Source organism: Xiphophorus maculatus, chromosome 8 (genome assembly GCF_002775205.1).
Source record: "Xiphophorus maculatus strain JP 163 A chromosome 8, X_maculatus-5.0-male, whole genome shotgun sequence".
Lineage (NCBI taxonomy): Eukaryota > Metazoa > Chordata > Actinopteri > Cyprinodontiformes > Poeciliidae > Xiphophorus > Xiphophorus maculatus.
Genome location: NC_036450.1, coordinates 13,762,948 through 13,777,069, shown reverse-complemented (window position 1 = coordinate 13,777,069; position 14,122 = coordinate 13,762,948). Strand labels below are relative to the sequence as shown.

General features: G+C 38.5%; 1 protein-coding gene across 1 annotated transcript; it reads right to left on the bottom strand.

The window, feature by feature from the left end:
• Positions 1 to 363: 363 nt before the first annotated feature.
• Positions 364 to 13,118, bottom strand: LOC102224190 (serine/threonine-protein kinase TAO3-like). Its single transcript, XM_023337663.1, has 8 exons — positions 12,346 to 13,118; positions 9,246 to 9,482; positions 8,997 to 9,125; positions 8,700 to 8,903; positions 7,787 to 8,026; positions 7,488 to 7,700; positions 7,162 to 7,344; positions 364 to 2,872 (listed from the first exon to the last, which is right to left on the bottom strand). Exons 2-8 carry the CDS (start codon positions 9,429 to 9,431, stop codon positions 2,711 to 2,713), a joined length of 1,317 nt encoding a protein of 438 aa, XP_023193431.1. The 5' UTR covers positions 9,432 to 9,482; positions 12,346 to 13,118; the 3' UTR covers positions 364 to 2,710.
• Between the last annotated feature and the right edge of the window lie 1,004 nt (positions 13,119 to 14,122).

Here is a 14,122-nt window from a genome sequence, read left to right as displayed (position 1 = left end):
GGCTGGCAGTTCAAGGAAACTATAGTAAAATTCCTGCCACTGTGTCAAAAGAAACTCATATTTGGCATTTGAATGCAGCAACATCTCACTGAAATGAAAGTAAGCCTCTGCAGGTCAAGTTCTCTCTCACCTCTTGTTCCCATTTTCATGTTTCTGATTATTTTGGTTATTTCTGACCTGCATTTACTGTATGCTTGTTAAATATAGAAAACAGCAAACGAATCAATGTAGGTCATGGCGGTCATTTCCCACCAAACAAAAGAAAACTTGTGAAGTTTCACACCACATAAAAGAGACATTGCTAAGAAATTAAACCACACACACCAAGGATTTCTCTGTGTCAAGAAGCAGGATGTTGAGTGCCAAGACATTTTTTTTCAACAAAATCTCTTTTATTTTGTCTTCGAACTGCACAGGAAATGGTGAATAAAATTCTTTAGGAAAGTCCCCTTTATTCTAACTAAATACATCTTTCTAATAACCTAAAATGTACACAAATTGTAAGGTCTGTTGTTCTGAAGCTCTCAGGCAAACATACTCGAGCACCTCAAAAGCACTTTTTCTTTATGAAACCATTTGTCCACAAAGCTTCAGCTGATACACGACCAGACGACAAAGAAAGGCTTTACTGCATATGAGACACAGCTTCATTAAATTTCAGAAAGTTCATGAAAAATCGAGCTTCGCCGTTCCAACTTCAGAACTCAGTCGAGTTGGACGAGAGCAGTCAGGTTCTATTGCCACCAGAAACTTGAGCGTTATTAGATTCCTCCTGTTGAAATACTTTGTGAATTTTGGGGACATCTTCCAGCTTTCCAGCCCCCTTTGTGAGGAACTAATACAAGCTTCTGCTGTGGAGAGAAAGAAAACTCAAAAGACACTGTTGAACAGAAAAGTGTTGCATTCAAGATCAACACTTTTGACCATGTTTAAAAAGTGACCCATGATGAAGTAGCATTTATTTTTTTTTCTTCATACATATAGTTCATTATTTGAGAAATTCACTGCATTGGGGCTTCAAATAGGTCACGAGTCTTTGAAAAACCTGTTGTGATTTTACTCAGAGGGGGTTGCAAAATGCTTACGAACAGTTTGTGAAACTCAATCGTTCTCCGAAAAAACAAAAGAAACTAAAAAATAAATAAATAAAATAAAGACAACAAGGCTAAAGGTGACATTAGAAATTAAGCACCGAAAATTATCTTTCCATTCACCATGAATGGAACAATTGTGCAACCTGTTCAATGACTATAATGAACATGGTGGAAAATATTGAACTCCTCAGACGCGAATCGTTTGAATGCAGTCCAGCCCCGCATTGTCTGCAGAGTCTCTGATCTCTAAAAGATCATCACAGGGAAAATAACAAGAAGTCTGTGGTTCCATTCACCAGCATTTATACAATCTGAAAGTCTAATGGTCTGACTTAGCAATATACTGAACTATTGTGTGACCATTTCTTGACGTTATAAAAAAAGAAGCAAAATCTTTATCGTTAACCTCTGTTATCAGTAGTAGACCAGTGTCTCTGTATATTCTAGCTATGTTTTCATGTACAAATATTCATATCAAAAATTATACAGCACAGATCTCACCATTTTTCCTTTACAAGATTAGTGAACAATTAAATGATTCACAAGTTTAGACAAACCCAACAAAAAAAAAAGACAAAAAAGAAAAAGAAAATGTGCCGTCATAAGTAATTTAAAATGTTGATATTACAAACACCTAACGCAAACCTGCTTCAGGCACAACTCAAATAAAGGCATTTGTGAAAAAAAAAACAACATCATATCAAATATGGCGCTTATGTCTAGTATTGATAGGCTTAAAAGAAAAATAAAAAAACAAGAAAGAAGAAAAAAAAACATATGCTATGACCAGTTATTTACAAACAGCTAAAATCTCTGACAGATTCATGCTTCACTTCACAACCTGAATTTGTCCTTAAAGTGCATGCAATAATAAGCAGTTTGAGCGAGTGGGATCTTGAGTTGTGAGAGGATTAAACGGGTCGATCGAGTTGATGCCAATTGATTCTACATACTGATAAATAAAATCTGGTAGAAAAGTAAGGGAACACAGTATACTGAGTAAGCATATGTTGGATATGTGACCAGTAGGAGAAAGGAATCCTGTAAAAAAAATAATAAATAAATAAGAGAAAACCCCTAGTGACCCCCCGTACAGTAATATTCACATTCAAAGATTTAAATTAAATTAATACAGCAAAAATCAAATAATGATAAAAAAGAAATAAAAGCAGCTTAACACCACGGGGGAGTCCGTAGTTCACATTCCACAATGTCCCTCCATGTAACACACACATTAAGCATCATGAACATGATGGGAACATATCAAAGTGCCCATTTTACTAAAATTTCCTGATTTATTCAATTCATACCAAAGAAGAGGAGATGGCATGGAGGAAAGAGTCTGTTTTCTGAACACATTGAGTTACACTAAGTTTGCTCGTTAGCGGACGTGTTTAAGGATTCTTCTGTTTTGCTTTCTCCCTCCGAATGTCACAGCAAAAGCAAAACATCCTCTTGTTCGACGATGCAATATCTGAAGTGTGAGAGAGAGAGAGAAAGAGAAGAAGAGTGGCGGAGAAAGTTATCCAGTTTTGTCATCGTGGATGCAGCAAAACGGCCGAGTGGATATGAGAAGGGCACCAATATGTTGTCCTTTAAAAAGATAAGATCCGTTTTCATCTGTTGTCTTCTTTGGGGAAGTCCAGAGATCCAAGGCTTCCAAAACCGAGGCTCCGACTCTCTGAGTCAAAAGCGCAGAGTTCTCTGTCCTGGCGCTCCAGCAGGTGCTTGATCCTTTCAGTTCGCTCTTTCTGAAGGGCAGCCAGTTCCTCTTCAATCTGTAATCAGCACAACAGACACAGATGGAATTGAAAATATTCATGCTCCTGGCAGATTTAGAGTCAAAATCATCTTTTATTTCATTGAAAAGTCTGTTTCTGATTGTAAATGAGACGGAAATCTATCAAAAAAAAAGGCGTACTAATTTTGAAATAAATCATTTCTCTTTTTATTTTCATAGCATATCTCAATCTAATTCATGAAAGAAATCTTTCATGGCAATGCAGCAATCAAGTTCTTCTCACGATTCCAAATCACGTTTTTTATATATATTTCTATTACTATTTTGACAACTTATCTTTGGTGATGAGCTCCAAGTGTTGAAAGTTGGAAGGCCTCCTTGTTATCAATCTCTAGTTCTTTTTAATTCAAGTCCAGAGAGGCTAAACCACTCCAAAATTTTATTATATATTCAATCAGAAGAAACTAAATGAACTAAAAGATTTACTTTAGCCCAAAATCTGGGGATTAAATTTGGTGAGTTTAAAAGACACAATGATGTTAAACTATTTTCTTGCCAAAAACACCATTCTAATGAGGCACAATACACTACAGTGAGCATGTACGTTATAAAATTATTAATATTGCTCTGTGAAAGTAAACACAAGTTGTGAGGATGAATTTCACCTTACCTACTAAAAACAGTAATTGGGAAGTTAATGTTAGCTATTTTGATGACAGCTGTTGAAGAAATTTGAGTAGTGATGTCTGTACATATAGAGTAACAAAGCTGAAGAGGACCAGAAGGCATGCTTTGTCTACATGCTAACTAGCCTGGCCATGGAGTGCTTTTAAAACTCGGGGTAGGGTGTTGGTTTGTTAGGTTTCCAAATATTGATCAGCAAATCCTGAATTGACAGCACTTTATATTGAAGAATGGTTTTATAAATATTTCCTGCTGACAGTTTCACACCATTTCTCCCCACATTGTTCAACTAATCACAATTTCCATTAATAAAAACAAAACATTGGAACAAACAATAAGTTCCTGAATCTGGAAATCCTTACCACCAGAGTCTTAAAGCAGGTAATTATTGCAGCAATGGAGAGCTGTGCACACTATCCTGCACAATGCCAACCCACGGTCTCTCTTCTGTCTGAAACCAGAAGCCTGTCTGATACCTGAAACAATCTTAATTCTCACTAAAAATTATGTAAATAGATGTTATATTACTTTTTTCTTTCTTACAAGGTAACTCTGGCTTGAATAGCAAATAACATAAAAAAAAACCTGTTGAACAACAACCAAGTGTGAATTAATTTCAATTAATCATCACATTTTTGATTGTTGTTACATCTCAAGAAAGAAGACTTTCTAAAATATCAATAAAATATAATAAAAGGGCAGTTTATACATTTCACAATTAATATGGGTAACACTTTATTTGACGGGTTGTGAATAAGACTGTTGTGACACTGTCATAAACATGACATAACACCTGTCATGAACATGAGTAAGTCTTCATGAATATTTATGACTGCTGTCATAAAGTGTCATTCGGTGAATCATGACACTTTTAATGCAAAGTTGACATTATTCAAAATGTCTTTGTTATGACAACTTGTCATTAACCAAGAAATCATGATCTGACATAAATTTGTCATAAAGTATTACTGATTAAACCTTAGCTTTATGTTACTAAAGCTAAAGTTTAATCAGTAATACTTTGTGACACCAGTCATAAATATTCATGAAGACTTACTCATGTTCATGTCAGGTGTTATGTCATGTTTATGACGGTATCATGACAGTCTTATTCACAACCCGTCAAAAAAAGTGTTACCTTAATATGTCATAGAAGTCAGACACTGTGTTTTGTCTCGACAGACATGTCTTTGAATCAGTTTTCAAATTGCTTGAGACTTTCCAGATACCCAACAGCTAGGCTGACACAGCAACTTTTTAAATTTATGGTCACATTGAATATTTTTTCTTATGACTCCCCTTTGACTTTCTTTTGGGTGGCTCCTGTTTTCTAGATCCAATTCTATTGACGTATTAAACTGCGTCATTAATTATTCAGATGTTTTAAAAGCTATGTTTTTTCTAGCAGTTGTAAACCTGAAGACATGATCTTCTTTATCACTTAAACTGTGGAAAAAGTATTGCTCATTCTTTTTTTTAATGCCTGCAAACCTCAGTGGCATTTTATGCAGAGCTAAGGTCCAATAGAATGAATTTCATTTTAAATTCATTTTAAATGTGACCTATTGTGCTTCCTTGAACAAGTTAGGGAAGGTATTTGGGCTACACAAAACATGTTCATTACATTTTGTTCAAAATCATTCTCAGAAAATAAGATTTCACCTGAACACTTCTCTTTGTTTTGAGGTGATTTAGAGCTAAATCTGTCTGATAAGGACTATGGACAAGAGATTTCCTCACAATCTGACAAATTTGGAAAACTTTTGCAAAATCCAGTGATGTACAAATACAATATTTGTGCATCTTGTATTAGTTTAAATGCAATCAAGATATTGAAGTTTTTTGCTTTTTTCCTATTTTTCCCCTAACAGGTGTGTTTGTTTTCTAATTAAAATATTCAGAAAATATTTCATATTAAAGTTTGGGGAGAAGCTTTAGATCATGAATCGTGGCCTCCTTAGTTAAATGAGAGGAACCTGTTTTTTTTTTTTTGTTTGTTTTTTTTGCCAATTTTTAAGCTCCACAGCATTTTACACATATATTTTTACATGCATGTTGAAAGTATGCAGATTTAATTTATTTTTAAGAGTTCCTTTTGATTCCCTGTGGCAGAGAAATGGAAAAAGATGACGTCATCACTGCTTTGTAGCTACCCTGCATTCATGGATTAGAGCACATGTGTCAAACTCAAGGCCCGCGGGCCACACGTGGCCGGCTACGTCACTTTATGTGGCTCTCTCCCCCCCACCACCGTTTTACAGCCCCATTGATTGACTTAAAATAGGTTTTGCGCACGAATTGACTACAAACTACATCTCCCATAATGCCTTCCCGATTGTTACCAGCCAACATTACGGCTTCTCGCCACTAGAGTGCAGCAGAGTCACCTCAAGCTGATTATTAATTTTCCCAGCGAATAAAACTGAAACATCGACAAGCTAACAAGCTAAAGAGCGAAGTCCCGTGATGTTTCAATCCAGGACTTTTACCGTCTCCTGCCCCCTGATTTGATGCCACAGCTTCGACTCCATGCAGCTCGTGTGTTTTGTCCATGTTTGGAAGCACCTATCTGTGCAAACAGATGTTTTCAAAAATGAATTTAAACAAGAACAAGTACAGGTCGCGCATTACTGACGAAAACCTACACGCCGTTTTGCGGATTTCCTCAGCACAAGAACTAAAACCGGACATGGACGAACTGACCAGGGGGAAACATTGGTGAGCACGAACAAACTAAATTTAAAACCAAAACTCAGTATACTGGAATATGCATATAGTTTATTGATTTTGCTTGTTTTGTGTTTATTTACAGAACACAATGAGGATGTGTGTGAGTTGGTGACAGGGTGAAGAGGATCAGCTTTGTGTTCAAGGACAGGCAACATCACCTCATTGTTTTGTTCTTATGTGAAATACATGTTCGTTGTGTAATAAATAAGGAAAAGGTTTTGTGAATGAAGTTGAGAGTTAATATCAAAACTTGTTTTTATTCTTTGTCTGCTTATCTTTAAAGCAGACAAAGATTAATTTCCCCAGCGAATAAAACTGAAACATCGACAAGCTAACGAGCTAAAGAGCGAAGTTTAGCTGAGCAGTTTAAAAATACTGAGCATATTTTTAAACTGAGCAGTAATTTTGCATCCATGCAAATGTAATATTTAAAACTTGAATACATAAAATCAGTTATTTAACAATATGAGGTGTTGTTTAATTTATTTTTAACATTGTATTTTCATACGTTTATGCTAGGGTTGCCCAAGTCTAGTTTTCCAGACCTATCACTCTGCAACTTTAGATGTTCTTTCTCTAACACACCTGGATCATAAACTCATTCATAGGCCTCTACAGAACTGAGTTGCTGCTAATGAGGGAAGTCAACTTTTTGTCTGGGGTATGTTTTAGCAGGGACACATCTAAAAGTTGCAGTCTGGAGGACTGCACTTGTTCATTCCTGATTTATACCGTCAACGTGGCCCATTGAGGGTGGCCAATATGCTGAAGTGGCCCTTGGTGAAATTGAGTTTGACACCCCTGGATTAGAGTATCTGAATAATAAAGTTATTAATCAGATAATATATGCTCCACTGATAATGTAGTATCAGCAGCTATTGTCTCGTGAAGTATTTTATGCTCTGATTTTACCTTCTGTTCAAGGTGTGCTCTCCGAATGGAAACCTTCTGCTCAAGTTTCTGGAGCTCTCGCTCGTGTTGGGTCTCCATTTGGGACTTGGTTTTTTTCTGGTAGGCGTCCAGGAGCTCCATCTCTTGCTTCAGCTGCTGTTTCAGAGCTTGGATCTCACCTTCCTGCTCTGCTTCTAGTCGCATCTGGAAAATTAAACGATTGGGGGGAAAAAAGTGAGAAACGGGAAATGTTGGTGTCCACGTTATATATTGTCAAGATTCTGCTATCAAACAACTATCCAAAAGATGAAGAATAATGATGCTTTTGAAAAGACAATACGATGTACCGCTTGTGAGGCCATCAAATCGTTGATGCTCTGTTCGTACTGCTCAGCCAGTATAGCCAGTTTCCGAGTCTGCTCCTCCTTCAGGTTCTTCAGGATAGTTTTGTGGTCGCCTTTGTTAGACACTTCCAGCTGATGGTTCCTAAGAGCCTTGTACTGCTTGTTCTGCACCTTGCAAGTATCCTGAAACTGTTTTTTGATCTGCATCTCCAGGGTCTGTGAAAAGGTAAGGAAGACATAAATCCCAATTAGCAATGAAGTTTAAATAAACAATAAAAAACTAAGCAGGATTTCTCAAACACCTTTAGGTTTCTGGGCTGCTGCCGCTGCTCCAGAGTGTGTTTTCTGTGCAGTTCTGTCTGTCGTCGGCTGTTGTACTCCTCCTGGTTTTCCAGCTCGGTCTGGTGCTGCAGCCTCAGGAGCTCCACACGCAGCTTCTGCAGCATCTGTAGCTGCCGGTGCTCCAGGTCCTGGGTGGACTCATCCTGCCGGATCATCATGGCATGTTCCATCTCCTTCTGTGTCCTCTTTTTGTTCAGCTCCTGCAACACGATGTTTCAGAGCAGTTTTGCATTTTTTATGTCTTATGTACTTATTTATTCATGTATTTATTCCCAACATTACATTTCATAGCCATTAGTTTTCAGTCTGACAAGCCCCATTGACAAGATGACAAAATTTGACATCTGAAACATAAATTGTATGTTTTTGCTTCTTACACTTTTGTGTTTTTAATCTATGCTGGTGATGTGCTATTTTACGCCAAGCCAAACTAAATGCACAAGGTTTTCATGACAAACCGTTCTTTCCTCCTGAATCTCACAAAACCTGCATGGCGAATATTTGATGATTTTAACAAAAAGAATTGAGAGCAGAAATTTATTGCAGGAATTTTTTAGCAGGTTTACCAAGATAGCTATCTGTTTTTAAGGTTTTTAAAGGAAATAAAGAATTTTCCCAGACACTTTAAAGTAGTCATAATACTCAAGTTGCAAAGAATAACACGTGAAAGGTAACAGAGAAATTTTATCTTGTGTACCGCATTAAAATGAATGAAAAAGTTAAACAAATTACCAAGAAACAGCTTCATGTGATTATTTCTTGGAATCTTGTCACAAACAATTTCTCAGAAAACAGAAGATATTTCCCCTAAACCAGCGGCAGCCTTCACAGCCTGAATGCTGAGTGATGCGCAATGACAGAAAATCCCATTACCTCTCTTAGCTGCTCCTGTTCAAACTCGTGCCGCCTGATCAGACTCCTGCGTTTGAGGGCCCGGCAGCTGCGGTCATAGACCAGCCTCTGCTGGGCCAGCAGGTGAGCTTCCTCCTCAGCCTGGGAGTGCTGCATTGTTTCTTTGTACCTGGACAGTCGTTCCTGTTTCTCTTCCTTGGTTGCACAAGTATCCTCACTCATCTCCTGCAACAAAGCACAAACAGGATCGAAGGTTGGAGATGCTGAAGATGTCTTCAGCAGAATTCACGCATGAACGTATCTGCTGGTGATAGTTACATCCTTGATCTTGTCTTTGCAAAGCCTGTATTCCTTCTTCTGGCTCTCCAAGAAACCAGTCAGCTCTTTCTTTTGCTGAGCAACAATCTGTTGCTGTATTCTCCTCTCCTCTGCTGCAACTGATTTCATCTGTGAACAGACAGTGAAATAATCACTCCATCCTGAACATGCTCACGTTTCTACAGACACAAATGAGACTTAAATCCCTCCTTAGTCTCCTGCTCATTCATAACTAGCTGCTGTTTATACCTCTTTATCCGTTTGAGCAACATGGCGTTTGGCCAGCCGTTCCAGTTCAATGTAAGTGTTGTTCGCATGAGTTTCTAATTCCTTCTGCAGCCTGAGCATGTGCTCATCCATCTCGGCCTTTAGCCTGTTCTCCAGGGCGATCAGCTGCTTCTGGTGCTGTCGCCGCATGCGCTTATACCCAGACATCTGCTCCCGCAGCTCAAAGTCCTGCTCATGCTCCTGGATCTACTTGATGCCCTGGACAGGAGAACGCAGGAAGGGAAAGAAGCTGAGCAGGCGAAAGCAAAGGCAAAATAAAAACTTTCAAACATTGCCGTCACATTCACCTAACAAAATAAAGAGAAGTGAACCATAAAGTAGTTGCATAAGTGTGTAAAACCTTAAACTAATACTCTCTGGAAGTTTTGATTCAACCTCAGCTTTCAGTCTTATTTAATGGGTTTTAATCATCATTTTAATCAGCATTGCCCACTCTAGCTGCAAGATTATGAGGAATTCTCTTCCTTGCATGTGGTTCCATATATTTTCTGTCAAATTTAGCTCTGAATTCTGGCTACATCACTCAAAAACATTCCTTTCTTGGCCTCCATGTCTAGTTTCCCTTTTGTTTTTTCATCAGCTTAAAGAGAATGTCCAGTTTTTGCTATGTTTTATCTGACCAGTTGTACAGGACACTCTACATTGTGCCATTTCTATCCTTCTCCTGATTGATACAAAATCAGGAGTAAAATTACATAATTCTGAGACTTTATAAATAGTTAAAAGATGCAAATAATCTTACTAGGACAGCTGAACTTTTATTTAGGTCAGTTTCATTGTAGTTGATATCAGTTGTGACCTAAAGAAGACTCAAAGTTGAAGGTGAATTAAAATCTGCTTCAACAAAGTATCAGTTTAAAGTTTTGCACACTTGTGCACACAGGTTACTTTAGGTTATTAGACATTGATGATGTAATTTAGAATAATGAAACTGCATGGTCTTTTCAAAAAGTAGACATAGTTTGTAATGCTGTTATGTGATTTATAACAGGTGCAAAAGCAAGGACTCACCATTACAAACTTTATGAGCTGCTTAATTGGACATCATTACCACTAGATGAAAATCTTGGTGTTTCGACAAAGAACATGGTTGATGTGGCTTCATTACCCTGACTGAGCAATGTGCAGCGACCTTTTAAAACAGCTTTTGCAGAGTTATACTTTCGATTAAGTCTTTAAATAAGTGTGTGGGATTTTCTTGAGCCTAGAGCATTTGTCTTGTTGTGATTTTTGTGTTTATTTTTAGTTTTCTCTTAAGCTTCTTGGTGTTTGGTTTTAGGGTTGATTATGTTTCTGTTCCTTGTTGTTGCTTAACATGTTTTGCAATGCCCTATTCTGGTTCCTGCATTCATTGTTGTTTGAAATTTATTTCTGTATCTGTCCATTATATAGAATTACAGTTTCTGCAACTATTCTTGTGATTTTGCATATAGCCCTCTTAGATCAGTATCATTCTTTTTGTACGGCTTTGTAGTTTCTTTGAGTCTCAGTTCTGCCCCTAGTGTTAATTATTCATTTTCTCTTCCTCTCCCAGCTACACCCTGTTAGTTATCAACCACCTGCCTCTTGTCTACAATCACACTCCACTGTGTTTGATTTTTTTTATTTTATTTTTATTCTCCTTTTACCATTATTGTTCTCCAGTCCCCATGTGTTTCTCTGAGTTTTGTAAGTCTTCTTGCTGTCTCATTATTAAAATTCTCATTGTGCCACAGTCGGTCTCTGTCCTTGGGCCTTTTTCAAACCTCACTAATCGTGGGATTCAGTCAGTGTGTTTACATCTTCTTACAGCTTTTCTGCTTATTGTCACAGAGTTACATCCACACAACTGAAAGTAAAATGGTTGTGTTCAAAAATTTAAGTGTAAAAAAAGGAATCTGAAAAGTGTGGCTCAGTCCCCTTTACCTTTCTGCTTCCAAATAATATCCAGTTCAACCTATGACCTTCTGAGTGCCCTATAGACAGGATCATCCTGTGTGTAATTTAACCCTCATAAATAAAGCTGTTCTGTGAAGGCCTCGGTTTTGTTAGAGAAGATTAGTGAGCAAACTGCATCATAAAGACAAGGGAGCACATCATACAGATCAGGGATAGCAGTGTTGAGTAGTTTAAAGCAGAAGTAGATAACAAAACTATATCCCATCTAAAGGCGTGCTGTTCAGTTCTTTGTCCAATAATAGGAACAATAACTAACACAAATGCATAAGAAGTCCAGCTTAAAGGGTGGACTTCTTAGAAACAAAGCAAACATATGAAACAATAACCCTGAACAGACCACCCCCACAGTGACATGGTGGTGGCAGCATCATGCTGTGGGGAAATGTTCTTTAGCAGGAACAGGGAAGTTGGTCAGAACTAATGAGAACATTAAGGAGCAAAATCCACATTGATCTTGGTGGAAAACAACTCTGAACCATCAAGCAGAGCTATATAAATCAAACTGAGGAATTGTGGGAGTTCTTCTAAAATTGACCGTCAAAAAAAAAAATCCTTAAAAATCTCAGCTTAGAGTCATATAAAGCCTCGGCACATCAGAGCTTTTTTGAGGGGTGGGGAAAAGTTAAATTTTCCCTCCGTTTCACAATGACGTGCCACTTTGTGCGGGTAAATCACATCAAAGCCCATAAAAAGTGTCAGCTCTGTTGATCAGGATCAAATTTTGTTGCAGTTTTTTCTCTTTAATGCCAGGTTTGACGAAAAGCTAGCGCAATGAACAAAAAATATTTGACAAAAGGCTGATCAAGACACCTCTCTCCAATCAGAATAATAGGAATATCTTTAATGACACCTTTCACATTTTATAATAAAAACCAAGACGGCTGGAACTGAAGGCATCTGGCAGATATTTGTCCTTACAAACGCAATCCACACACATAAAAGCGCAGGCAGAGTGGAAACTAAAGATGGGGGGGGGGGGGGGGGGGGGGGATGACATCCATTAACTGGATCTGGTTGCCATGACTACAGCTGTACAGCTGAGAACACAGACACTTTGCGCGCGCCCGTGCACGCGCGCGCGCGTATTTTCATGCAAACGGCGGAACTCGGGCGCGCAGCGTACCAAAGGTGCTGATTTGATGGTGGTGATGTGTTCACAGATCTGGCAGTCGAGAGACCGACTCTGGTTAGATGTAGGCCGCAGCTCTGGCCTGGCGTCCCTGTGCACGGCCTCATCCCTCACGCAAGCATGGTCCTGCAGGGGGGAGGAAAAGGAGGAGATAGTGGGGCTGGGTGCTTCCCAGGCCCTCCGCGCTCGTTTTTCCCGCTGGAGCTGCTGTCAGTGCCGAATCTCCCCGAAAGCAGCACGCATCCAGCGTTAAATGCATCCTTTCCCCTGCTTGCTCCCCGGCTACTGCGTGCAAGTCCTTCCTATGAGAGAAAAGGGCATTGCCAAACCAATTGCAGGCAACACCGAAAGGAGCAGCCTCTGGATGTAGTCGTTCGCTCTCTGGCGTCCTCCTCTCGGAAAACAGGAGGAATTAAACGGCTCCGCTGGATGAAGGCGAATTATACAAAGCCTACCATGGATAATCAGAAAGATACCTCAGTAATGTGTCTTCCTGACTCTCTTCTTTTCCGTTTCAAAATGCAGGAGATATTTGGGAAAAAAAATGGTTTCCCTGTCTTCCTGTGATCGAATGTGGTACCATGTTGAAAAACACTTGATTCTGATAAGGCACATCCAAACATGATTTTTCCACGAATGTGTCGTTCAATGATCCGCTTGTACTCCACTCGAATTTCTGCCCTACATTTACAGCGGACTTGGTCATGGTAGGTGGTTCTGGTGCCTTCTATTCATCTCTTTCCTCTGTCCCTTTCCTACACTCCCCCTTCCTTTAAAGAGACACAACAGTAGAGGCACATCTCAACAAGGCTGAGGTAATTTCTAAAGGGATGCAATTTTTCTTTTCTTCCTTTTTTTAACTATCATCTTTTAAGACATCTGTAATATGAGACGAATAATGTTCCATGATGTAAGGGATTTACAATATAAAACACATTTTTTTTACAGCTTTCATACCTTTATTATGATGTAACATTGTTTTTCTTAAAGATCAAATTGGATTATATGGAGCTTCAAATGCTGTCTGATTACTGTATTATGAAGAAAAAAATAGAATAAACTAGATCTGACTTCTTACAACATGTCTGAATAATACTGACACAAAACTTTTCTACCTTTGCTTTCATCAATTTGAATGCTACAAACACTGGCAACATAAATGTTTTCACCATGATCATTGTCATTAAAGTTACACAATTGCTCATAACACAAATTAATAACCAGATCATACACAGTCCCATAGATTGTGAAGTAATGAGTGAAGGGATTTTTAAACAGCTGCTATTCTAACATCCTGTAAAAGTTAGCTGTGCAGCAGTGCTAACACTAGCATGTATGTATAAGAGAATAACAAGTGGAATTGAATTTGGCTGTGTTGTTTTAATCTCTGACCTCTGATGTGACGGTGCAACTGCCACTTTTTAAACATTTGTTTCTTCTGCTTCGCTTTATTGACATGCCATTCCTGATGTATGTCGCTATGTCCTTAAGCTACCATGAGGGGGCAGGACAGTCCTCTTACTTTATCTCCTCCTGTCCAGTGACATGTTGAGAGTCTGAATTTACTGTGCAGTAATCAGGCATAATATTATTACCACATAAAGGTGTAAATGTGCACCTTTTTCAGCCAAAACCTTGAGCAGTTGAGGAATGGACTGGACCAGAAACCTAAGGATACATTGTGATGTCTGGTTTCCAGATGTTGCCAATAGATCCTTTAAGTTCTGTGGTGCATTCTGCATTGATCTTACCATTTTCTTGTACAGCACCT

Bases quoted from the DNA above. Each gene is read 5' to 3' on its own strand.
- LOC102224190 (XM_023337663.1), bottom strand. From the start codon at position 9,431: ATGTCTGGGTATAAGCGCATGCGGCGACAGCACCAGAAGCAGCTGATC. The intron at 7,701-7,786 runs GTGTTTGAGAAA...ACCTTTTCACAG, and splicing joins AGCAGCCCAGAAACCTAAAG to ACCCTGGAGATGCAGATCAA. The intron at 2,873-7,161 runs GTAAAATCAGAG...TGCTGATTACAG, and splicing joins GAGCACACCTTGAACAGAAG to ATTGAAGAGGAACTGGCTGC.